Here is a 27,334-nt window from a genome sequence, read left to right on the forward strand (position 1 = left end):
GTCATTGGACCACAAGGTGGTGCTGTTATACTATTTGTCCTGAAAACGTTTTTCTTGCACAAAACACGAGTGTGAGACCACGCAGGTTGGTGGGGTCACAATATGAACCACGAACGTTCCCACCAGTGGATAACGTTTTTATTTCCACTCACTGAGCAGCCACCCCAAAAATTATTCTTGGCAGCGGTGGGATTCGAACCCACGCCCCCGAAGAGACTGGAGCCTTAATCCAGCGCCTTAGACCGCTCGGCCACGCTACCGATGTGCACACGCAAACACGAGCCCCATCTGAACTGACAGGCTGATGAACCGAAGTATTTATAGATGACTTTGAGGTGAGAAGGAGAGGAGCTGGTTTCGTTTTATTATTGTTTTATATGCAATATACTAAGAAATCTATTATATGACGCTGTATTATTTCTGATAAAGCTACGCGTCGTCATATAACTAAGTAAGATCACCTCCAGCAGCAACATGAAAGTTATTCATGGTTCAATAATTCTTCTACTTTCAGCTGCTTTAGGACATCATCTAGGTGGCCCTCCTCTTGTGGCCACCACCTCCAAACCCTGCATCATACACGTCTTACTGTCATCCTGTAAACATCCTCTCCAGGTCGTTTGCAAACATCTCAGTCCGCAGAGACTCCTGCCTGAATAGTTTACATTGTTCGTCCGTAAAGACTACCTTCACCTGTCCGCTTCCTCGATATTTTCGCTGATAACCAACTTAGAAACACTCCTGGCTGCTGCACAAGTTTTAATATTACGACAGAAAAAAAAAAAGTTTTGACCGGATGCCATTATTTTATTTTGAAAGCCACCAGCGGAAGTGTAACTGCGGCTGTCTTGTTCGCCTTTTAGCTTGAACTTCATGTGCCAAACTCCTGACCACCGAGTCATAAAAGATCATGAGACGGCTGCCTCGGCAGACAGCGGGGAAAGAGGACATGTACGGCCGTTTGAAATTTGACCAAAGTTTTACAGAAACTGCTCTTAAAAGCACATTTTATCACCATTAAACACGAGCGAGAGACAAGGACCGACGGACGGCCAACTTCTCCCCGAGAGACGTGAAAGCGAAGCGAAGAAGGACCCTTCAGAGAAGTACTTTGTGTCTTAAAGACTGGAGGAGTCGCTCTTTTTGGCACCATGTTAAGGATTTGCCTGCAGAGAGCTTTCCGCCCGGCTCTCCGTAAGTTACCGAAGGCGGCGGGGACTGCGCGACACGCTCCGAGCTGCTGGATGGGAACACACGGGAGAAACGAGCCCCTGGAACCTCTCAACTCCCCCACCAGGGCCAAAGAGTTTATTTACCGCCTTCACCCCAAGGAGAGGACGTGTTTACTACAGGAACTGCAGATCTTCGAGTCCAAAGCACTCGCACAAGGTAAAGCAACGAGCAGCGTGGGTTAAACGTGGCACATTGAATGAGAGGTCACAGGTTGTCGGGGCAGGCGAGCCCACATTTCCCTCCTGCAGTGTAGACCAGCACGGATACGCTTCTGTACCTCCCCGGGGTCAAACCCAGGTGTAGAACACTGTTGGGTGTTCGGTCAGGGGCCGATTGATTTCACGATGGGCGGGCTCTTCTATGTTTGAACGCTCCTGGTCATTGGGTGGAGTCTTTGACAGCTTACCCTTAAAGGCACACGCGGACTCACTGTTTCAATACAGTTGAATGCACCAGGTGTTGCTAATTAGACGCCTAATTGACGTTTAAAGGCGTCATTAGGGGAAAAAAACAGTAGTAGTGACACCAGTTGGTCGCTGTTTGAAGTGCAGCAGTGTGCCAGCATCCATAGCTACTGAACCCTGGTTTAAAGGTGGTTAAGACTTGAGACCGTTACATGTACACGTTGCATGTCATCGTGGCAGTTTGAATCTGTGACTGACATCATCAGGGTGTGACGAGACCTGCCAGCTCTGTCCCAGTCTGGGTCAACTGTTTGAGGCAGATAAAAACTGTCATTTCAGGTCTTCAGCTCCAGCCACTCAGTCTTTTCTGACTGAAATACTGTAAACAGCCTCATTACCAGCCCCCTCTGTGAGCTCTGCAGTCAGCCTCGCTCATACTTCTCCACCCAGGATCTCAGCCAGGCTTTCTGCCTCTTCAGCACAAATGGCTTTACATATAAACAGTGCGAGCTGCTGGTTGTCTTCCCTGTTTGTTTTGGTACAAAGACATGTTCTGTCTTTCAGTGTGTTGTCTGGTGCGTTGGCTCAGTCACACAGCATATTTTCTTTGTCGCCTGCCAGTCTGTGCAGGTTGCTGGAAGTCTCCTCACTGGCTGGTCTGTCCAGGCTTTGTAGCCACCTTAAGCTTGAAGACGAGCTGGTTTGGGTGCTCGAGCCAGATGTTGACTGTGTTGATCCAGCACAGAAAGTGGGATTATATCCAAGTCTGAATTATAAGGAATAAAATCTTTTAAAGACTTTGTAGACCTGATATTTAAATTTTACCAAAGCCCAATAACAAAGGAGGTTTTTTGTGTGGTTTTATTTCTGTTTTACGATGATATGAAAGTGTTTTCTATTTTATATTCTCCAGATTAAAAAAACGAACCACTGTAAAGCAATTTAAAGGCCCACATAAATGCTTAAATAATACCAATATTGATAATAATCCAGGGAAACTGGCAGAATCTTTAAAAGAAAAAAAGATGAACATTTTTTATGATGTCGCTCTTCAGCTGTCGCGTGTTTTGGATGTTTTCCCACCAATGCTGTGTGCAGAAAATGACTCGCATTAGATCAGACTTACATTAGATGGAGGATGTTACTGATCTCATTACCACACTTGGAGTAATAAGTTTAAAGGAAACTATAACATGAATATAATGTCTGTCACATCCTGTCCGCCTGTATTTTCTCTTCCTGCTGGAGAGATGATCCCCTGCAGCTCCCACCTGTATTAAGACTTAATGTACCTGAAGTCAAATTATTCCTCAGCAAACTGAGGACCAAAATAATAAAGTGAATTATGCTAACCTAAAACTCACTTTGATCCTTTGTATATAGCTCACACTCTTAACTTAAGCTCAAATTCCAAGCCAACTGCCTCAGAAGATCACAGCGGTGTTCAGAGTTCTCCTGTGGGTTTAACGAGACCTGTGATTGAAGGTTTGAGACATATGGGCAGGTTGTGCCATTAAATGCAAAACGCCTGCTAACTTTTACACACTGTGCTGCAGTCATTGTGATGGTTTGTTTACATGAATGGTGGGATGACGTGTCGTACGGTTCGGTGTAAGAAGGAAGCAGCAAAGTGCCTTTGCTTTAGTGCAGCCATGCAGATGCTTTCTGTCGCTTCCAGTCAGAAAGTTTCTGACTGATCCCAAATGCTGTTCCCTCAGCATTTGGGATTTTTGTGTACATTTGGTTTGTATTGAGGTGCTTGGTTTATGTGTCTGCACTTCACTGGTTTTTAGTTTTGTGGGCGTGTCCTCCAGGGTTAAAGGCAGTTGCATTCACCTGGAGATGAGCGTGCAGGTGGGGTGAGGGTTAAACGCTGTCTCTTTCATAGTTTTTGTTTGTGTGGTAGCCCAGAAGTGCACGTGATAGCGTTGTGCGTGTCATCAGTGTCTCCACGCTTCGCCCACTGTGCTTTCCCACTCATGAGTGAGGAGTGAGGACACGTTCAGGATTTGTCAGGTGATGCTGGGTAGGGCTGTTCGATATAACGATATATATCGGATGACGATATAAAAACGTCTATCGTTTCATTTTACGCTATCGTTTGTTTCGTGGTGTCGCAAAATAAACTGTTTACGGCAATATGTTTGTATCGTTTTGATGGTCACTGTAGTGGCTATATTAATTTCTTAAACTTCTCTCTTTCTCTTTTATTTAATATAACCACACTACGGACGGACAAGCGCCTGTTTTTATGCGTTGTCCACTTGTTTATTTTCCACATAAACCTTTCACAATAAAGCTCAAGATCCTGTTGAAACTTTTCAAAATAAACTGAATCACGTGAAAGAGCAGATTATTTACGGATGAGAAGCAAAAAAGAGCCGTCAGGTGCTAAAAAATAAACCTTAGACTCAAACGTTAGAACAGGCTTTTCCCTGCAGCACACCGTGTAATAAATACAAAGCCTTTTACTGAATAGTTACTGGCAAGTGAACGCCTCACTCATAAGCTTACTGTGTGTGTGTGTGTGTGTGTGTGTGTGTGTGTGTGTGTGTGTGTGTGTGTGTGTGTGTGTGTGTGTGTGTGTTGACGTGTCTTCCAGTGTCAGGTTGTACATTTGTTGGGTGTGGACAGCTGGGCGTGCGTGCACATGTGTGGTGTTCTGTGTTTGACTCACAGGGTATTTACTGTTTGCTTGAAAGCAAATAAAGCGTCTCCACGTGAATGAAACCAAAACCACGGTGACTCATCGGAGCACCAAAATAGTCAAATCAGCTGCCCAGTCAGGAAATGTGAGTAATCCCCTCGAGTGTCTGGAAGCACTCTGTAGAAGCCACGGGAGATACAAATATGGCATCCATTGAGCAATACGGCGGACCTGCAGCACCCAGGGTGTGCTCAGTGTGTGGTTAGTGCCCCGAATACCTCGTGGTGCGTTTACGGCCTTCCTCCATTCAACAGTACCTGTTCTCCCTCATTCTTATTCGTACAGTCAGATGATGCTGAAATGGTGAAATCCCCACTGAGAAGTAAGGCTGGGTCATATCATACGGTTCACGGTAATACCAGTATAATGTTGGGAAACAATAAGAAAATGAAATATCGCGATCGAATATGGGTAAAACGCGCATGTGCAGTGCCTTCGTTTACATACGCACATGGCGGCGACAGAGAATGAGAAGAGTGAAAGCGGATCGTTGAATGAAACAGATGAACCAGAACTGGTTTGTAAAAATGCTGCAACTTCAGTGGTGGGGAACTGGTTTAGCTTTCGTCCGTCAGATACACAACAAAGCACTATTTTTGGTAGAGCATGCTAGCGGGCCGTCGTTATTACCGTATTTTCCAAAAAATACGGTAATAACGGTAAGACACTTAAAATCAATCCTTTGATTTTTCTGAAAGTCGACAGAGCCCCTTATAATCCCGTGTGCCTTATGTATGAACTCTGGTTGTGTTTACTGACCTGGAAACGAGTTTATGTGCACGGCGCTCGAAAATCTGTCAGATGTTTCAGTACGATTTTGCTGAGCCACGAAGCCGCACCGCTTGATGGATTGTCGGAGCGTTACGGCTATCGTAGGCGGAGCCTCGCGGAGTGATACGTACTGTGCCTCAACATAATGTTACCGTATTGTGTGTGTATGACCTCTTTTTAAGTTTTGTGGATATTATACATGGTTATGCTGAGGATATGTCGGCCAGTTTCCACTGGAAATGCTTTTCTGGTTAAACTGTCAGCGAGGAATTTGTACTGTTAATTTTTATATAACTTTAATGCACATAAACAGCTGCTTGTTTAAGTGAAAATACATTGATGTTTTGTTTTTGCACTAATAAAGTTGAGGAGTTGTAAAGTATTTTGTCTAGTGTCAATTATATCGTCAGTTATATTGTTATCGCAAATTTTCATATGTATATCGTGATAAATATTTTTGGTCATATCGCCCTGCTCTACTGAGAAGACATTAAAGGAAACGGCGACGGCTTCAGACCAGCTCCCCGTCACTTTGTTGTGCAGCACGTTGCTCGTTAGTCGTGTGCACCGAGGCTGCTGTGTGGGATGATGCGCTGATTTCCTTTTTCAGGAAACTGATTTCTTTTTCTGACTGTTCGTTTTTATTTGCCCACCACTGAACGTGATTTTTTTCGATTTAGGAGAGAGACTGCTGTATCAGGTGTTTTATGCAGGCGTGTGTCTTCTTCCCGCGTTGCACGGGTGTGGAGAGCTTCGAAAAATTGCCAGACAATATTTATTAGCTAAAAATCTCTCACTGATCTCAACAGGTTTCCTATTACAGAAACGCTGAACAGCAGCATGAGAGGTTAACAAATGTGTGGGCGTTAATTTGAGGCTTTCTGCTGAACAATTTTAAACTCCTCTTGCTCTTAGGGCTGCACCAGTCTGGATGTGATCTGGTCTGACTGTCAGTATTTAAAGCAGGGGTGGGGAACTCCAGGTCCAAGGGCCGGGGTCCTGCAGGTTTTAGATCTCACCCTGGGTCAACATACATGAATCAAATGATTAGTTCGTTACCAGGCCTCATGTTGAGGAGGTAATTTAGCCATTTAAATCAGCTGTGTTGGATTAGGACACATCTAAGACCTGCAGGGCACCGGGCCTCGAGGCCTGGAGTTCCCCCACCCCTGATTTAAAGGTGGATGGAGGTATCGCAGACTGCACAGCTTCTCTCTTTCAGCAATGCTTTGGCTCCTCTCTCACTCCGACTCGTTCACTTTCACTCATCATCTTCAGTCAGAGAAACTTTATACGGGGTAGAAGCCGCAAGGACGATGGTTCAGTTCAGGGAGGATTTTATTAAATTTAGAGGAACCTTACGTGTTACCATCAGCTTGGTTGATATTATTTCTCTTAAGCTGTCTGCTCTCAGCTTCACTCCATGTTTGGGGGCATGTATCACAAAGGAGGAACTAGTGTGACTATAAATAACCACAGGATGCAGCAACCCATTGACTCAGTAATGAAATGACAGGCTTAATAAATTAGGACCAATGAGGCCGTGACACAGTCTGTCTACAGCTGATGAGAATGATTCCTCCTCCAGTGTTGGTTCGATTTTAGTCAAACTTGCACACAGTGGACTTTAACCCTCTGCAGCCGACCAATGAGAAGAAAACTTCACACATTACAGTTTTATAACCTGTGAACTGTAATGGACTGAGGAGGGGTGGGTGATTTCAGCCTCAGAATTATATCAGTGTTTTAGGAACTTTACGATGAAGATTATTTATGATGATATAGGAAAAAAATACAAAACTTGCTTACAGGCAGCAGCATTTTGAAGTGTTAGTGAATGAAGGGTGTGTTCCTGTTTTTAAAAATCAGCTGTTGTCACTGATGACACACTACCGAACTCCACATGTGAATCTATTGAAACACAGTGCCAGCAGCAGCGTTGTAGTGCAGTATATCCAGTACATGCAAGTACAGCAGCAGCTGGGTGGGAAATGTAAGCAACAGTCTAAAATAACAGTCTAACAATAGGTAACTTAACCTTAAATATCTTTTAGATCAGTACAATATTCTCACGTGCTGTTTTTCCCACCACACGTCACTGATTTCCACCCACTGTTTGCTTTTTCTGTCACACGGAGCCCAAATAGTGCAGTTTGGTTTTGTCACCAGCTGCTTGCACCTCCTCCTTCGTAGCCTCGTTGTGTTCACAGATGTGTTTTTGCCACTTTGTTGCTTCCACCTTCACAGTGTTCTGTGTTTGTTGAAGTAACATCAGAGGCTGATGCGCAGCTCTCGCTCTCAGACATGGTTGGCTTTGTTTCGTTGTTGTGCACCAGGAAACGTAAACAAGTGGAGTTACTATAGCAACGGCAGTGCGATATGACACTTTTATATTACGTAAAGATGCGCCACAGCCAGGACTGTGGGCTGGATGAGCTACTGCATTACTGATGTTTGGGTGTATTTAACCAGGAAGTTATTCCTCAGAATTACTGAAGTTTTCTTTTATGAGGATTTTTTTAACAGAATAGAAACAATCATAGGAGCCAACATTTCATACAGCGTACACTAATATATTGACTGAACACTGATAAGCGGTCGCTTGCTTTAGGTTGAATAACAGGATCTGACTGGAGTCCATTTCTGTCCACTAACTGCAGATTATTGTAGGTTAGCTCATTCTAGCTCGAAATGTTTATTAAAAACATAGAAAAAGAAGAAGAGAACAGCACCATGAACTCTGGTGAACAGGGTTGTGTGGTGAGTTCTCACTGAAATAGGCTGTAAAGGTGAAGCGAACGCTCTGGTGTGTCTCTGTCTTCCTGTCTCGCCATCTCGTTACCAACAGCTCACATTAATAGTAAATTACATTTAATCACCCCCCCATTAGTTGTGAGTGATACATGCAGTTTATACAGAGCTGCTTGTTATGGGTAGTATATTAATATTAATATTGATGTTTATGAATTTATTTCAAAACCTGGTTTGCTGTGGAAGCTCTGCCTGACTCCCCCGTCGTCTGTTCAGCTGCTGCTTAGAGTTTCATATCATTTCATGTTCAATAACGTATAAACCGGTACCATTATTTCTATACTGGGCTGGTATTTACACACAAGTACTGGTCGGATTCGTGTAGGGGGAGTGGACGTGAGTTCTAATTCTTTAACTATTTTTTTCTTTTTTTAAGCACCCAGAAAGTTTTAAAGGTCACTATTTAAATGTCTTTTTGTCCCATTAGATGAGTGAATGTCAGCCTCGCAGCAGAGCGCTTTGAGCGCCTCTTGGGAGAGTTTGACCCAAACAGTTAATCTCCTTTCAGAATTAGAAGGATCACCACAGTTCAGCTTAGTAGAAGCTCCTTTCTTCATAGACTTACTTGATGCTTAAACTGCTATTGAACTTCTTTTTAAGTGCGGTGCTTTCTTTTCAGTTGTAAAAGTAGAAGCGGGCAATCCTGTTATTGTTGCTCTTCCCACTGTTTCTACCAGAAAAGCCTTAAATATGAAAGTGTTCTGAGTTTCTTACAACAAATGGAAAAAAGTTGCAGTAAAAGTAAGTTAGTAAAAGTATGTCAGGTTTCAGATGACTGGCTAACGTGTGTTTTTCAGTGCGATGGTGTAGTCGGGCACCGAAGCAGCACCTCTTTCTTCTGCACCATCTTCCATATTAATTAGACGGCCGGTTTGGCCCCGAACGTCTTCTAATAAGCAACTGTCTGCAGCTCAGACCCCCACCCGTCCCCCCGCGCCCATTACTTTCCCAGCTAATGAGCTAAATGCCATCGAGGAACAGCGAGAAACTCTGAAAGATTTTCTCTGAGCTCGTCTCCAGGCTCGTTAACACATTACATCTTCTTTTAGTGAACCCTATTAATGCAGGAGGCGCGCTGTGAGTGTAATCTGATGGTTTGCAGATTGTTGGCTTGTCACAAAGGTTTTGAGTTGTCATAAATCAGGGTAGATTCACATCTGTATTTCATGTTGTGCTGTGGCATCATGGGCTCCTGCTATTATCGTAAATCCTTGCACTTCATATCCATCAGTTAGTGCTAGTGTGTGAAGTCCTTGTTTTTCCAAGCCAACAAAGACTCATATTCAGGTGCAACCAACCTGTGGTGTACACTGCAGCCCAACGACATGGGACATAAGTCCCAGAGGCACGGACCACCATCCGAACTGGACGAGACCCGGTGCACTAACCCTCGTCTGCAAGGCTACAAACCACGAGCTCGCTCTGCTGTTTCAGGAAGCTACAACACAGACAGGCCTCAAAGATGCAAAGTTGAAGCCATGTAAGCACCGACTGCAGTTTAAACTGTAACAACTAGTGATGAGGAACCCACTCGAGAGGGGGGAAAAGGAACATTGAATACCTAAACCTAAAATGATGATCTCAGTTATGTAAATGCCAAACTTGAATCTTCAGGATCCTTGGATGTGTAAAGGTAACGTTACTGCTACATTACTACGGGTGTTTCCACACTGTCGGCCTGTTTAGCTTGTTTAGTGTTGACCTCTGGTTCATTAGGTGCGGTTGTAATGACTGACTGTGTAATCACAGTCTGCTTCGGACCAAAACAACCGCACGGAGACCGTCTCCTCCAAATCCATCGAAAAAGCAGTCCAGCTGAACCAGAGGTCATTTTTCGACAGCCTTGGGTCCTGAAGCCTCGAGCTGAAAGCAGTGAGTTGTTGTGAGTTGTGGAATTGCATACATCCCACTGGGACTATTATTGTGTAGCAGACTCTCTGACCACTCGGTCGGTCCAAAACAAACAGTGACATGTGCAATAACGTCGGACTGGCAGCCAGTAGCAGTTCCCATCCAGGAGCCAAAGAAATAAATTGAAGTTATGCTGCAAACTCAATTTGCACCATTAAATATGTCGTCACACTTAATAAGGACATTTAGAGATTTTCAAGCAGCAACAGATTGTGACTAATGATGCTCTTGTAACTCAGTTTGTTTTTGGTGAACTAAATTAGATACTGATGCTTTCTGAGGACATCATGTGGTACCAGTCTGATAGAAATGTGGGCTTAGAGCGCTGTTATGTGACACAAGTCACATATAATGTGATACATGCAAAGATGTGTTTTCACACTTTTCATTACTTTAGTTTAACATAAAAACGAAGCTGTTAGGAAACCATAACGAGGCATAAATTAGCAATGTGGATGTGCTGCTGCTGCTAAGCTGTAATTAAACTCTCCGTTACTGATGGAAATTATCACTCGCAGCAAGATTTCTTTTAAAGCCACATTTAAAAAGCCCACTTTGAACCCGACTGACTCGTGATATTTTAAAATGAGGAAAATATTGAGCTGTTTTGTGCAGTACTGAGGATGAGACTAAGTCATTACATTTCACCTGCTCTTCAAAGCGTGGGAAGCAGCGTCACTCATAGATTTGTTTTCCCGTAATGGTGAGCGGCTGCTCAAAAGGAGGCATGCTGATCCAGACGGTTTATGCTGTTCTTCTGCAGAGGGCCGTTAAATAACAGAGTGCTATGATCAGCTGCATGGCCGATCATTCTCTGCTGCTGCTGGTTTTTGTTCTGCTCTGCAGGACATGAAGCAGAACCTGCATCTGCTACAGGTGATGGTTGGAGAGCAACCCCAGCTCACGGCAGAGGAGGACAGCAGCGGTCCATCACAGTGGAGCAGCAGTGAGACAAGAGACGCAACTAGACTGTGACTTGGACTTTGACAATGAAAGTCAGGTGTCCACTCGTATATTGACTGTGAATGACATCATGCTCTTCAAAATATGGGGGGAAAAGCTAAAATAACTTGCTTTGTATAATTCGTTTCCGGGATGGATGCACTGATATTTCAGCTCTAATATGGTTATTGGTGGATTTTGGGCTTTGCATACGAGGAGCATTTGGCATCCCGTGTGTCACGTCCAGGGTTTTCCCTGGCTCAGTGTTGCCTCACAGTTACTGTCCAGGGTTCAAACCCTTCTGTCTGGAGGCTGAATCCTTTTCTGTTACTGGACAGTTTGTCTCCAGTTTGTCCCGACAGCTGAGAACAAAGTTCACCGTTTCTGTTTTGAGCCCAAGCGACTGTAACGAGAGATTCTTAATCTGAGCAGTTTCACTTTCTGGTTAAATAAAGGTTTAAAAACAGGCCACATGTGTCACCATGATTGGTTTACATGTTAACACCAAACATAATTAAGCTCCACGTAAAGAAAACCGTTAAATATTTTATCACAGCGCTTGTGATTTTCATTTGAGTACAGAAAATTTTAATGTGCAGGAAAACTGTGACGTTAAAGTTTTGTGCTTGCTCATTGTTCAGATAGTTCAGCTGTTACTTTATTTTTCATAAAGATGATTCTTGGCTTACTGCCCATGAAAGGGCTTATCGACAACCACAACAAAGTGCATAAACTGGCGTCTTATAGTTGGTATTGGTGTAGTTCTTTGGTTACATTGTTGCTACAGTGGACTAACACGAAGCACCACAACGATTCTATTTGAAGTGTTTCACAGTTCTAACATTAAAGGAACATGTGTATCTGCAGTATCTGTGTATAACTGTGTGCCACAGCTGGACTGGATGATCCACTGAGTCCAATTAAAATGCATTACAGTGTGACTCTGCTGCTCATGTGGGTTTGAAGTAGATGATGGTGGTTTTCACAGTGTGGCTGCTGTCCATTGAAACGATCCTCCCGTGTAGATGAAAACAGCAGGAGCTGTACGGATGTGGCTTCTTATCCTGCTGGCAGGAGCTTTTTTTTTTTTTAACTCCTCAGACTTTCCCTTGAGAACGATGCTGAGAGCAACTCTCTGTAAAGAAATGAGATGAAACCAATAAGAACGATTGACCGCATTACTTCTGGATGATGTCACCGTTCTTGCTGGGCGATAGAGGCAGCTGAAGTTTTTTTTAATATTTTCTAAACTGTTTTGATGAGCAAAGACACAAAAACAAAGCTTTATTGACATGTTGGATTTCTGCTCGTACATTTTTGGCCGCAGAGATGGCGTGGGATTGTGGAACTTCCACTCACTCACACACTGTGAGCATTAACTTCATTGCTGATTATTAATCTAAAAGACTGATCCATAACTGCATTTTAAAGGTGGTAGTAGTCTAACAGTAGAGTTTTGTAGACAGTGATACTGGATGTTACTAAAATATTTATTTGTGTTATTAATGAGGTGATTGAACATCTTACCAGCTTCTTCAACATCACCATCCTCTTTAATGGCTGCTCACTGCTGTAGCTGTTTAAAATACTGGTGCACCTTTACTGGCAGTGACCGCAGATAAGTTCTCTGTTAGGAGCTCATTTTAGCACTGCGAGTCCTAAAGGTAGAGACGATGCATTCTTTTATTTTCTTCTAACTCACCCTGCTAGAAGCTACCATTAGCTTTAAGCTTTTTTGTGAACTTTATAAAACAAGGTGAGGTAGCAGTCTGAGAGATCAGTGACCTATAACAGGCCATTTGTCATGATACCTGAAACCACCAGGAGTAAACATGAGGATTTAAAGGAGTAAAACGTGTCCTAAGGTCAGCACTCTGCGGCTCAGATGATGCAGATGTTTGTGCATCGGCAGTGGGAGGACAGATCAGTGTTGGACTGTTGTTGTGCATTGGCAGCAAGTGTCACTGTGATGTGCTTCTTCCAGAACAACACATTCTGCTGTTTGAGGATATTGATTTAAAGCCACAGCTTTGTGAGTGTGTACTGCACAGAGCCTGGAGGCTAGGGTGTTTAAAAGAATCCAAACCCAGGTTTAGCTTTAGGAATTAGCAAATATCCAAAGTTGCAAATCCTTTGAAGAGGAAACAAAGGTGTTGGTACGCTTAATTAAACTAAGTGAATGCAAACAGAGGGGCTTCTCTGCCACCAGCAGCAGAGTTTTGAGCATTTATTGGAGAAGCTTTTGTATTGCATATAACAGTACTGTTACACATTATAGTACATAATAATACCATAGTCTATGTGCATCACAGAAATGTAAGTACATGCCACTGCTGCTGCTTTTCCTCACTTTCATAGCGCTGACAATGTTTAGACTTTTTGCAAAATGATAAAAATAAACACTGGGTGAGAGGCGAGAACAGTTATCTGCTGTACTCCTCGTGCTGGCTGTCAGAGCAAATAAATAAACTTGAGGCGAAGGATGCTTCACTGTGGCGTGAACGAACCACAAGTTAGTTCTGGAGTCTTCTCTCTGTCCTGTGTTTCAGTCCAGAGTGAAAATCTCACTTTATATTGTGTTGTTATTCTCTACACCGGGAAACAACAAATGGCACGTATGTAGTCATCTTCAGTAACATTACTCATGACCTCGCACTTAACTAGGCGTTGTGGATAACCATCATCTCACAAAGAAAAACCACACCGTTGTTTCTTTCTGGTATTTTATTTCAAATTGGATGCATGGCATGGATTTTATGAAAGAATGAATGAAAAACAAGACACAAAATCTCATGTGTAAGCTGAAATATGTAAACATTTTTTTTACAATTAGAAAATGCTATGACCTATAAACATCAGGCTCCATTTCCTTATCATACAAAGTAAAGCAAAACTAAACAGGCTAACGTTAGCTAACGTATAAACAGTCGCAAGTAACTCACGACAGTTGGCACCAAACACACACTTGTAAAAATACAACATTACTGCCAACTTACAGACGTTTTTGGCTTAGTTCACAGCATAGGCAGGCACAGGAGCAGATAATTATCCTTCTACCGTTAGACAGGAAGTAGTGAGATGCCCCGCTTCCGGTAGGATGTCAAAATAAAACAGACAGTGTAAAAATGCCCCCCAAAACAAATACTGTATGAACCTATTTATCACCACATAATATGTCGGGCGACCCTTGAGGAGCCAGAACATTACTTTTACTTCACCTGTTGGTCCTCTGCCCACACACGAGCACGATCGGTCTGCATAAAGATTTTCTATTTAACAAAAGTCAGAATCTTCCTCTTATTTTTCCCATTTCATAAACAAAAAATATATTTAAAGTTTGACTAATTGAAACTTCGTTAGTGAAAAAAAAAGAGAAGCCACCATCAGGTTTGTCTGAACAAAGACTGAAAGAATTCTGAGGGGAACGTTTCAGTATTTTGCATTTTCCTCATTCAGAGCGCACTCGGGGGTCAGACTGAAAAGTGTGACAGACGTTTCCTTCACATGAATGCAGAGCAGAGCGCTCCGTTTATGGTGCTGCTCAGTGAACCTGCCTGATGGATTGACGTGACCTCCATACGCTTCAGTTTATAATTTGTCTCTGTGCACTGAGTTTGCGACACATACAGCGAACCAGCACGTAAGCCAGGCAATGAATGGGTCACACTCGGGGCCTGCTGTGCATTTCGGTCCTTTTTATCAAATAATTTGTCCAGATGAACAAAATCATACAACACCAAACTGCTTTTAAGTAGCCGTGTGGTTTCTTCCTTAAGCAACCAGACAAACCCAGACGTGCATGAGAGCGAGAGCTACTTCAGGAACCTCTGTCTTAAATTTGCTCAACATATCATGACATAATTTTGACCGTATATTGCCCACCCGTGTTGCTGATACAGATACAGATTTTGATGCAGTTTTTATATAAACATATATATTACCATACCAGCTGTGCTAAACTGCTAGTAAAATATCCCCTGATCTCAGAGAAGTCTTTTTAGAGGCTAATGCGTCTAAGGCTTTCTTTTCTCCAGGTTTGAGCACATTTCCCACCGGTGACACCTGCAGTGAATTCAAGAAGTGCAAATCTTCAGGGAGTTAATTAGTGGGATTAGGACACGTGGAGTGTCGCTGCAGCAAACATGGAGGGGGGGGGGATTTCTTGTTTGTTTGCCTACAAATTCTGCTTATTAATGCACAATATCAATGCTCCCTCACTTCAGACATCAGCTTAGTGCTGGATGGAGGCAGCTCTGATTACATATTGGCTTAAAAAAGATGAAACTAGAAGGAGCTGTAGTCATAGACTGTATATGAAGGATGGACTGTGTGTAACCAAAAAGCAAACAGTTCTACAAATGTTGCAAGTTTTTTACATATTTATGTATGTATCTGTATGTATCTGTTAATTATAGGGATGACATCAGTTCTAAATAGAAAAATGACAAATTTGTAACAATATCCTCAGAGTACAAGGTCACATTTAATTTGTAAAGGATCCGTTGTATGTAATAACTTTTATCAATCATTTAACTCAGCGGTCTCCAACCCCCAGGCCACGGAGTGGCACCGGGCCGCGAGAGTTGAGACTCAGGTGTGAAATCCATGGTTTTCAGGGTTTTTATCATTAACTCTTTTTCCCTGGGTCTTCTCCTGTGTGTTATGAATAAATCTTCTTTTTTTTGGTACCGATACTGGTTTTATTTTGTTGTATTTATCCGCGACACCTTAAAGGCTGATCTGTGAAAATACTGTCGGACATGAACCGGTCCGTGGCGCAAAAAAGATTCAGGAGCGCTGATTTAACTAGACACTACATGTGTAGTATAGTCGACCTAAGGCCTCCTTTTCATAGTTTTTCATCTTTCTTTCTTCTCATATCTGTTCTCCATCATTTACAGTCTTTGAAAAATAGACAAACAAATCATCCAGACTAATACTGGATTACAGATTACATGGATGTAAGTGTATTTGTCAAATGGTTCATGGCATAGAATGAGGCAGAGCTCATAGTAGTGCAGCTATCAGTCACAGCCACCAGGTCTAACACATTTTAAGATTTTCTTCTTCTTCTTCTACTTATATTTATATTTTATTCTCCATTCAACGTACATAATGTATGATAACACCAAATCCTTACTGCTGGCAAAGGCCATCAACAAACTTCCAGAATTTTATTATAGAACTTATAAACAAAGATGAATAATTGATGATATTCTGATGGTTCATTTCTGTGTTGATGGTTTCTTTTGAGGAAATAAATGTTTTGACAGCACTAGTATGACAGACAGCGCTGTGTGCACATGTCCACGTGCTCATCCACTCGATCGCGCCCTGCAGGGTGCCAGCCCTCCTCGGGAACTTGTCAGCCTCTCTGTGGACGTGAGGGTGTAGCGTGTCATTTCCTCTGAGATTCGAGGCCGATGAACACTCTGTTGAAGAAGTGGTTTGAGGTGCTGTTAGGTGGCACATAAATTAGGCCCTCGCTTAAAAACTCGAGCTGCCTCCTTATATCAGCGGCCCGCCTGCCAGGCACACATCATATCGCTTTCAGCTGAGCCCAAAGTGGCGCGTCACGCAGGGAGATTGAGATGAATCGTCTCCTCTGACAAAGCTGACAATTACACAAACAGAGCGCGAGAGAAGAAGAACAGCAGGGCGGAGAAATGCAGAACGAAGGAAGGCTGAGAGCTGTGAAGAGACCCAGTCAGCTGCAAACAGAAAGCAGTAAATAAAGTAAAATAAAGATAAATTAAAAATCCTCAAGGACGGGCAGAGCTCCAGATTATGTGATTATTCTGTTTTATTATTAGAAAAACTGTGTGGCAGCTTTGAAATGGAACAAAGAAAGAAAACTGATGACTCTCACATAAATGAGATTAATGATAACAGTCTGCAGGAGAACCGCTGAGCTGAGTGAAATCATTAAACCACACGCACATCAGACTTCATTATCACTGGTCATTAAGCGTCTGGATACACACCAGCTTTTCATGTCACTTAATCAGTGCTTATTTTGCTCTTTCATATACTGTGATTATAGTAATTATAGTGGACGGGGTGTTTGCAGGAGCCTAAAATACACACTTATTGGTTGTATTGAATCTTAAGTGTAGCAGCTTCTCTTTGAAGTTTAATGTAAAACCTCTTGAATGTAACTTTATACCTGTGGACATCTGCATGTTGTTTCAAAGCCGTGTCAGCTGTAAGAGGGGAAGTTCACAACAGAGCTAAACTCTGCCTGGAGACTGTTTTATTTCCAAAGTAGAGACAACTGAAGGAAACTGCTTCACTGCTGAGTGTACGCCTCCGGTCCTTCGCTTACACAGCAGAGATGCACCAGCTTATTGTGCCGGCCTCTGGCAGCGGAGGTCGACTCACGCCACAAAGCCAAGAAGGATGTGTGAGAGCTGCAGGTCCGCAGGCTGGACGCTTCCAGTTTCAACTTTTCAGTTTCAATTTTTTGGGGAAAAAATGCACGAAAATACTCCAAAACATACTTTTAGAGAGAGATGGTTTTCACCAGCTGATTCAGTCAGACTGTTTCAGTGTCGTCGTTCACCACACTCAGCTCATGTCAGGTGAAGAATTTGGAGTCTGGAGGGTCTTTAGCGTGGAACTATTTAGACCCCAGACTGAAAATGGGGATGAGGTTGCTTTAAAACGACTGATGCCAAACTGACACCACCAATTATTTTTCCTCTGCGTGGCAGTTTGGTGGGCAAAGTTTCTAATATAAAGAAACCTCTGAGTGACGGTTGATGAGCCGCCAGGTTGCTGATGGAGGAGAAGCAGTTGGCCGGAGGTTCTGCTCCGTGTGTGTGTGTGTGAGAGAGAGACATAACAGCCTGCATCCTTGATAGGACGGTCTGCCTTCTCTCTTCAATTAAAGTTTTTGTGTGTGTGCATCTTTTTGCTACATGCGCGCACACGGACTATGGTAAATGGCCTGTATTTGTATAGCGCTTTACTAGTCCCTAAGGACCCCAAAGCGCTTTACACATCCAGTCATCCACCCATTCACACACTGGTGATGGCAGCTACATTGTAGCCACAGCCACCCAGGGGAGGACACTGGCGCCACCGGGCCCTCTGACCACCACCAGTAGGTAACGGGTGTCTTGCCCAAGGACACAACGACCGAGACTGTCCGAGCTGGGGCTCGAACCGGCAACCTTCCGATTACAAGGCGAACTCCCAACTCTTGAGCCACGATCGCCCCGTATTTGACAAATAGTGTGGAGCAGATGAGAAAACCGAGCAGCAGATTTCTGTTTGCTGCTCCTCTTCAGCGTGTTGGACAGAGCTGGTGGTGGCTGTCCTTGTCCTGCACCCTCGGTGAGATCGGCGTAGCCCGACGTGAGCAGCTTCTCCACCTGCTGCACAAATGCGTGGCCCTGCAGCTTACAGCAGGTCACCAGAGCAGGAAAAAGACTCGAGGCCGTCGGCTCTTTGCGTTTGTCCTTTACCTTTCAGCATGACTGTGCTCTTGCACAAAGCCAAGGTTTTAGTTTTTTGTTGGCTTGTGCAGCGCTCTGACCTCCTGTGGGTGAACTCCAATGCTGCCAGTGTTCCCAGTATAAAAGTTTGTGGGAGAAAGAAAATGTTAGAAGAACAATCTGTTTGATTTTGGAGCCAATCCTGAGGATTTCATCTCACAGAGAATATGAGAGTAAGCATTTGTCTTATTTTCACTGAGCCAGTGGAAACATTTCACTGAAAGTGTTCAAGGTTGAAGTTTTGAAGGAGCACAAAAGATGCTCAAAAATGCAAATGCATGAATAAATATCCTGATTTCCACTTTTGGGTGGATTTAGCTCTGTACCTTCAGAGCTGCACACTGTTGATATTATGCATGCACAAGTGTTAATAATGGAGCGCATTATCTGCCACAGCAATAGATTAATGTGGGTAAATGCACTTTGGTACATAAATCCCTCTCTGAGTCCAGCTGTGCCTGTGAAACGATGTCATCTGTGGTGATTATTTATATTTACTTGTGTCTGCGGCGTCGGCTGTGTGTTCGTCAGGCGTGTCGCAGGAAGCATTTCCACGCTGTTAATCAGCAGTGTGACAGCAGACAGATGATGCTGCATCTGCTGAAGTCTAATTATGTATACGCAGACAAACACACACAGTCAGCTTATGTTTGATTTAATCACACACTGACACATGAACTGTGTTCCACTCACGCTGCTGTCATTAGCAGCTTTATGAGATACCCTGCAGCAGAAACACTCGAGAGCTGAACTCTTCAGCGTTTACTCATCTGACTCCAAATCTGCAGCTATTGGCAGATTGTACAGTGATATTAATTTTTCGCTTGCATCAGGCAGACCTATTTCTGGACGTTTTCCCAGGAGTCGCCGTGTTTGTACTCACACTGCAGGCGCAAGGAAGTCAAAATGAAAAAGAGTGAAAATGAGTTGTTCGCTCTTTGTGGCCTAAAAAAGAAAGACAGACACAAAGTCACCAGTACAGCGGCTGCACGAGGCTGCGGTCCTCCCCACACGCCAGGAGGCAAAATGATTTGAAGGCTGGGAAAATAGAGGTTAGTTCTTAGATGCTTGCTGCTGGGAGGAATGTAAAGTTTGGTTCAAGAGGAGAACAGCAAAGGTTCCGTCAGCTCTAATGTAAAAGACCCTGAAGCTGTTTTCACACAGAGTATTTCAGGTCAGAGGAAACGTTTCATCTTTGGTTTGTTTCTGTTGTTTTAATCTTTAATATTTCTGCGTTCAGAAACATTAATGATGAGTTCAGAGTCGTGCTGCTTTTCAGGAACGTTTTAGTTCCACAAATTCAAACCTGTGAGTTTCCAAGTGTCAGAGCAAACGCTTTGTTCCTGTATTGTTACTTTTATTGTGAAAAACGGTGCTTAATGTAAGTAACAGTCCATTTTATCTCTAACTTGGATTTTCCTTTGACACGTACACTCTGCATGAATGCAAAATCCCAACTAGTCTGCAGACTTACCTGCAGCTTTATCGGCCACCTCAGCAATGCTCTGTCACGCTCTGCTTCTGATGTGGGCTCTGGATCTAATCTCACCCGCTCGAGACTCTGCTCGAGTCGCTTTGGCTTACAATACCATCAAATTGCACTCAGAAGCTGCTCTCTGCTCCACGTCGTTTGAAATGGCTCCAGAGCAAAGCTGCGCTCAGCTGAGGAAGAGGGCAGGAAGTCAGCAGCATCCTCAAACACTTCTGCTGATTTTTAGTCGAGTCGTCACAGACGCGTTCTCAGTGTGTTCCCAGTGTGTTCCCAGTGTGTTCCCAGTGTGTTCCCAGTGTGTTCCCAGCGTGTTCCCAGCGTGTTCCCAGTGTGTTCCTGTGGTTAGTCTCTGTAGGCAGCTCAGCTGCCAGCTTTCAGTGTAGTCAGGGCATCTCCACACAGCAGATGGTGTTCTGTGTGTCCTCCATTGTTTATGAATGTAAACACATCACTGATGGTTTTCAGATTGCGTTTTAATAAATGCAGTATTTCCTTCTGTCCTTCTCGTGGTCTGTTTCTCTGCATCCAGTCCAAGCCTGCACAAACTCAGCAGTATTACCTGAACTGCAAACGGGAACCAAAGATGTTGTGATCCTACATATTTATGTCGCACATCTGTTGACAGAGATTAAACACGGTGTACACACGTGTGGCCTTCACCCTCCCAGTTTGATGAAACTGGAGGTATCGCCCTCTGAGACACTAAAACTGAACGCTGGCCTCTCTGATTAAAGAAGTGTTGAAAGCTGCTGAGATCAAAGTGTGTTTAATGAAGGCCCAGCCTTTCACAGCAGACTGTACCGCCGTGCTCCTCAGATTAATCTGTTATAGGTTCATTGATCAGCTCTAAGATTAAAGGTCTCACTGGCTGGACCTGCTCAAAGCTTTTATTTAGTTTTGGTTAACTTTAGAGATCAATTAGTGTTTTATAATAATTAGGCTTAAGGTCAGGTTTGATCTTTTTTTAAGTGTATCATCTGTCAGGGGAAATTATTGCTGCCAGAGCACAAAATCTGCAGTTCATAATGCTGCTGAAGTACACACAGAGTTTATTATCATTTCTTTCTCTTTTCTCTTTGCATGGACTTCTTTAAAAGTAAAAGTGTAAATACTCACTCTATGAATTACTAATGAAGTGTGACACTCTCGATGAATACAATAAATTGTGAGACACAAGCTCCTGAGATGTTTGCATAATGAAAACTCCAGTGATTGTGTGAAGAGCGAGGCGGCCCTGCGTGCGAGTATAATCAGAACATTATCTGAATAAATCACATCGAATTGAACCTGCAGCTCCACCAGATCCTCTCATTGACATTCAGTGGATATCCCCCGCACACACACGCACATCAGGTATTCATATCTTGTGGGGACAGCCCCTAACCCTAACCATGAAAAATGAATACCTAACATAACCATAGCTCTCAAAAATGCCTTCAGACTTGTGGGAACCAGGATTTTGGTCCCCACAAGTATAGTAAACTTCCAATTTGTGGTCCCCACAAATATATAAATACACGCTCGCACTCTTCGCCTGACGTGCTGCCTTCAGGCCTGAAAGCTGTGAACTGAAAACGTCTCCGCTGCAGCCAGACGGGCCTCTCCAGAGATGTTCCTCCACAGGAAACTTGGGTCCAATTAAACCAGAAGTCGATGTTTGCTGTCTGCACCAGTATGAGGTCTGAAGTGCACAGTGTAACTGGTCAGAATGGGACCCCGAACGAGTGATTCCAGCGATCACAGTCTGTCTGCACGCGCCGAGAACATGATCTCGATCGTGAGGTTGACTGAATTTAATCGGGTGAAGTTTGGGATTTTTGCAGACTTGTTCCCAGAAATACTCAACCTCAGTTATTTGTCACAAAGTACAAATGTAAATATTTCCAGAGGAAAAACCTGTAAGTGGAATAATTAATTTCTTTTCTGCACACCACAACAGAGTATAACAGAACTATACGGTTGCAGACCTCATGATCAAACATTCATTCTTGTTTTCTTTGAAGTCTGCCTAAAAGGCCAGTGTGTAGCTGGTGTATTGTAACTCATTTGTTTTTGTTTCAACGTCTAACACACAAAAAAAGTCTATTTGACTGAAACTGAGCACTGACCTGAGCGGCAGTACTTCTTCCATGCTCGCGTCCACTCCTCTGTGCAGAAGGTGGTCACACGTCACCTCGACTGATTTGGTGATATTCCAGTTTATTCTGACCGAGCTGACATCAGTCTTTATATCAAAGTACTGCAGACCGGTGCTGGTGGTCGTAGCATTGTTGCATCTTTTTACAGTGTTTTAGTGTTTCTAGCAAAGGCTGCAACATTAAAACATGTAGTTGTCCGGTCATGCACACCCTTAATCATAATGCCCTGCTGATGAGTCCATATGGTCAGAAGAAACTTGGCAGGTACTCGGGCATCTACGCAGCGCCTCGAGCTCACCATCTGATGATATTCATGCCACTTGGACACAAGTACGTCCCAGCAAACTCACATATGCTGACAGCACAAAAAGCCGTTCAGTTGGTGGGAAACACTGCAGAATTCTCAAATATCTCAGCGTTCAGTTGGTTTTCTGGTCATTTGCTTGAATTTTAATGAGCATCAGTCAGTTCGCTTGATTGGCAGGATCACACATTTACGTCTCAGCCTCTCACCTGTCGTTCCTTTTTGATATTACGCCTCCAAAATAAAGCCAGTAGTGCTTTCCATGCCTGCGAGGGATCGACTGCTGCTGTTGTAGTGGAAGCTGTCAGTGCCGATGTGTGAGAGGCTCTCCTTACACTTCAGAGGCATCCTGTTGTGTTAGATGAGTGAAGAGTGACATTTTGTACCTGTTACATTCCTTCACACCCTTCAGCCGAGTTACTTCCTGGATGAATGTTGTTGCTAAGGCCTGGCCTCGCTGACTGGAACGGGATTTTGTTGCTTGGCAACTTTGGCTTATTGAGCTTTCAGTGAGGAAGCAGAAGGAAGCGTCGGATCCTTCGGAGAAGCTTTAATTTGTAGACGCTGGTTTCCTCAGCTGAAGGATTTCTTTTTCTTTCAGTATGAATGTTTTTTCTTTTTCCTCATGAGAAGTTGTTCAGAGTCAAATACAAAGGCTGGAGGTTTGTGGTAATTGGATGTTAGGTTGAATAAGGAGGGCACAGGGTTTCTTTTATTCTATTTTCTCCTCTTCAACTAAACCAAGCAGCTACAGGATGTTTCTAAGATCAGGGATGTGGATCCCATCAGCCCAGTTGCTGGCACTGGTTTCCTGCATATCCAAATCAAATATTGATCATCGGTCTTGAACATTTCACTGGCCTCCCAGTTAAAACTGAACATGGAGCAACATTTAAGTTTCCATCCAGTTTACTAAATCAAACTAAAGAAGGTTATCCACAGCTCCCAGTTCTGTTGTTTTCACTCATGTTCGTGTCCATGATCTTTTATTGTTTGTGCTTTCTGATCATGTTCTGTGTGTGGCTTTAAAACGAGAAACAGAAAATGAAGGAAATAATCTCCATTTTCTTTCCCTCAGCTGATTGTTTCGGGCTGACACAAATAAAATATTGTTCTTATTACTTCTCTTCATCTGCTTGTCTTATGACAGCGGCAGAGAGAACATGTATCTGTGATACCAGCGATACATTAATGCTGCCTCAGTCTGAGGAGGCTGCGAATCATTGTTTGTGTGAGGCTGCACACATTTAAGGATATAAACTTATTAAACAATTATTTTTGGGGAAACGAGTCTAACCTGAGGCTTCTTGCCTCACAGTCCCTCAGAGCCGAGAGTGCACAGAGAAAACTGTCTGCTCTAAGAACAGGAGGAAAACTTGGTGAAACTAGTGTGTGAGGAGCATACAGACGCACAGGCAGAGGTCGGGAAATTGATGCGTCGCAGTAATCGACCCGCTCCTGTAATTGGACTCTGGCCGAGAGTGCGGTCTGCTCCAGTGGCACACTTCTGTCGAGTTATCTCAGCGTCTCTCGAGGGCGCTCCGCACACCAGCCAGTCTGCTGCTCCTCGCACCAATTAAGGTGAGAGGACCAAACCAACACGTGAGATTAGCCAGTCTGTGGATGGACGTCAGAAAGCCGCTCTCGCAGAGTTTCAGTGAATCTGCTGGTAGTTAACTGTGGTTTTTATGCATTATTTTCATATTTGAAGCCCTTTGATACCTGAGTTTGTGGCTGTTGGAGAGCAGCAGAAACAATATCAAGTTTGGGGGGAAAAGAACGTTATTTGGAAACAGGATTTCCTTCCCGATGGCTCGGTGGTGCAGCGGTTAGCGTTGTTGCCTCCGTTGGTTTTCTCCGAGGACTCCAGCTTTCCTCTCACCGTCCACAGGCATCAGCGTTAGCTTACTCATTGTGAACGTGCTGTGAGTGGACACCTGTCCCTGTGTTAGTCCTGCAATGCAAGCAACAAAGTAAATGACCAGCTGCTGTGGCTGGTGACAGACCCACCCAACTCAGAGTGGGAATCCACTGCGCAGCACACACAGCATGAGCCATAAACACAAAAGCGGCCTCGTCTTGGTGTTTTAACTCGATTTAAATTCCTTTTGGTTTATATTTGCATAAATGAAACATGTGGGGTGGTGGTGTGAGCGTTTAATCATTGCACCTCACACTGATGAGCTCCATGATTAAAGTTGAAGTTCTAAAGAAGTGAATCCGTGTCCTGACTGCGTCTCCATGCTGCTGCAGACACTTGAAGTCAAACCTCAGCAGTTAATGAGTGAAACTCTGATTTTCTCTTTTGCTTTTGTTCACAGATGAAGTGGAGCCCTCGCCGCCGACGGCAGCCCAGATCAGATACGGTGAGAGATTAAAACAAACACACACATACGTGTGTATATGCTGCTTACCCTAACCATAACCTAACTGTGACCCTGACACTAAAACCACATTTTGAGTCTCAAAAATGCTTCAAATTTGTGAGGACCAGTTTGTGTGTCCTCACAAGTGACTGTCATTGGTCACCGGGACATTAAAAATGCATGCACAGAATCACCAATCAGACAGATTTTAATGATACTGTATAAAAAAGATGGACTTAGCCAATTAAGTCTGCCTGTCCTGTGAGGGGAGGAGTGAAGAGTGGCTGCTTTCCCGACTGAGCCGAAGGACACGGCTAACGACATGTCTTTAGCTAATAAGCAGACCCTCTTTATTGTCTATGGGACCAAAATTCACAAAATCATGTTTACCGAGGTCACGAATCAAGCGAGCCAGAGGAGTCGCCTCCTGCTGGTGATTAGAAGGAGTGCAGGTTTAAGACACTTTGGCCTGGACTGTCTTTGAATGCTTCCCACATATAATGTCTCAAATAGAAATATGAAGGTAAAATCAATAATTAGCTTTATTAACTGTTCTGCTGTTACAGTGGAAGCTGCTCTTATCAAAGATGATCAGTTAGTCTTCTTTAAAAGAAGCAGCCTTAAAAAGCAGATATTCGCAAAGCCTTGAACTGAAGGGCGTCACCGAGGCCAGGTTTAAGATGCATAAGGACTTTTTTGTCTGAGTGATGCAAAGATAATCTTACAGAGCCAGTTAATATAAATATGCAGGTGGAAATGAGCAGAACGGGTCTCCTGTAAACAAACCGTTATCACAGATACAGGGAAGCTGTTCACTGTGCAAATTATTCCAAGTTACATTCAAATAAATCTGTTCTGTGCTTTCCACGTTTTTCATTTTCCTTCTGTTAATTTGCAGTTTTACTCCACAACGCCATCCCCTTTGTTGGATTTGGCTTTCTGGATAATGCCATCATGATTGCAGCAGTAAGTATTTGAATCTCATTTTGCAGGAATTAGTCGCCTGTAAAGAAAAAAGAGTCTTATCTCTGCATTAAGGCTGTAATTTCCTTCTGTCTGCTCTTCCCGATGTGCTAACTCTGAGTCGGGATGAGCGCTTCACCTCTTTCTCTTTCATTCTCCAGGGAACTCAAATCGAACTTTCCATCGGAGTCACTCTGGGGATCTCCACCATGGCTGGTAAGAGCCGAGCGGTGATGAGTCGCGTAACCTAAAATGACTTCGTTATCTTGTTGGCCTTCTTGAGCTCATTTCTAATGAATATTTTAATTGATTAATGTAGAAAGTTTTGATTGGATAACCAAGCAAAGCAACTTTCTGCTCCCATTTCTCATGCGTGAGATGATTCGTTTCTCCGTTTTACAGCAAATATGTGTTAATATATGTACATATGAATCCTCACATCCCTGATTTATGAAACTCCACTGAGGAGCGTTCCCACTCGAATAGCCGGTAGAAGCTGCGAAGCTTTGATGGATGAGGAGGAGAGGAGGGTATGGCCACATCAAAACCTTCCCGATCAGAGTTGAGTCTGTTTTCAGCCTCATGCAGTGAAAATCTGTCGATCTTTTTATATCGTTCAGGGTCGTTCAGTGTGCACGTCAGCCTGGCCGTAGGGTCTCGCAGTACAGGGTGATACTTTAAAACTACAAATATCTAACTCCAGTAATTATCTTTATAGTAGTCTGAAACAGTAGATCGTAATCTTAATGTTTGCAGCGCCATAAAAAGAGGAGAAAGGAGGAGAGGAAGAAGCTCGTTAGCTACTGCCAGCGTGGCTGTAAAAACGCCGCTGAAGCAGACGACAGATAAGACTGAGAAACTTTCTGCTGGGAACGTCTCTCAGCACATGATGCTGGTGCTTATCTCAGGTTATGGGAAATGAACTTTTAGCACTCGTAATAAAAAAACAACAAAAGCCAAAGATGCTGAGAAACGTTTTTTTGTTTACCAAATGAAGTGAGATTTGAGATTGAATGTCAGGACAACATGTGGACTACAGAGTGGATCTTAAGTCAAAATATCACCACGAATTTAAGGCTGGTGTCCTGAAACTTTTCCATGTGCCTGCCTGCTGACATGAGTCAAATGGCTGCATTGCCACCTCAGCATGCAGTCAAGTCTTGCTAGTGACCTACTAATTGCAGCACGGACACTTGAAAGTTTCAGGACACCGGCCCTGGAGGACTGGAGTTTGAGAGGCCTGGTGCAGAGTTTACAGAACTCCTTCCATTAGGTGAACACCTAAGTGAAAGTTACAGGATGCACAGCTTCTTCCCGGTGATATCTAGCAAAGTTCAGGGCTTCAGTGAAGGAAAACAACTTGTATTTAGTCTGAAATGGGCAGCAGTCCACCCCCCTGTGCCACTGGCATTAAAGCAATAACAGAGCAGCCCAGCAGGAAAGTCATAAGTTGATGTAGTTCTAAACGAGCAGATAAAGGAAGCACAATCCTTCCAGAAAATCATCCTGTCACCAGGTTAGAGTCCCACATAAAATCCTCCCAGATGTGATTGCTTTCACAGCACCTGCGGTGTTGGCTTCTCCATCAGGCTTCACCTGGAAGACGTTTTTATTGCTTGCGCAGCTCCCGCGCCGCCGCCAGCGCTTACACTCGATTCTACAGAATTGTTGCCGCTTATTGCGACAGATCCCGCCGTCACCCCGTCTCCTGTTGCGGTTCTCAGTTTGGGTTTTTATTGCTCTGCGAAACCATAAAGGCACCCGAGCTCGCCTTCTCCCCTCTCTTCCCCACG

The 27,334-nt window shown here is 43.7% G+C and overlaps 1 protein-coding gene and 1 non-coding gene across 2 annotated transcripts in view; one reads left to right on the forward strand and one right to left on the reverse strand.

Moving 5' to 3' along the window:
* Positions 1 to 178: 178 nt before the first annotated feature.
* Positions 179 to 260, reverse strand: trnal-aag. Its single transcript has one exon. It is a non-coding gene; the product is annotated as a tRNA-Leu (tRNA).
* A 292-nt stretch (positions 261 to 552) lies between these two features.
* Positions 553 to 27,334, forward strand: part of tmem65 (transmembrane protein 65) — a 36,333-nt gene continuing 9,551 nt past the window's right edge. Inside the window, exons 1-4 of the mRNA XM_040052023.1 lie at positions 553 to 1,389; positions 24,534 to 24,578; positions 25,477 to 25,544; positions 25,703 to 25,757. Of these exons, the coding sequence (XP_039907957.1) occupies positions 1,152 to 1,389; positions 24,534 to 24,578; positions 25,477 to 25,544; positions 25,703 to 25,757 (406 nt within the window). The 5' untranslated portion in view covers positions 553 to 1,151. The remainder of the gene's footprint in view (positions 1,390 to 24,533; positions 24,579 to 25,476; positions 25,545 to 25,702; positions 25,758 to 27,334) is intronic.

The sequence above is a fragment of the Simochromis diagramma genome, unplaced genomic scaffold (assembly GCF_900408965.1).
Source record: "Simochromis diagramma unplaced genomic scaffold, fSimDia1.1 OVJJ01000171.1, whole genome shotgun sequence".
Taxonomy (NCBI): Eukaryota; Metazoa; Chordata; class Actinopteri; order Cichliformes; family Cichlidae; genus Simochromis; species Simochromis diagramma.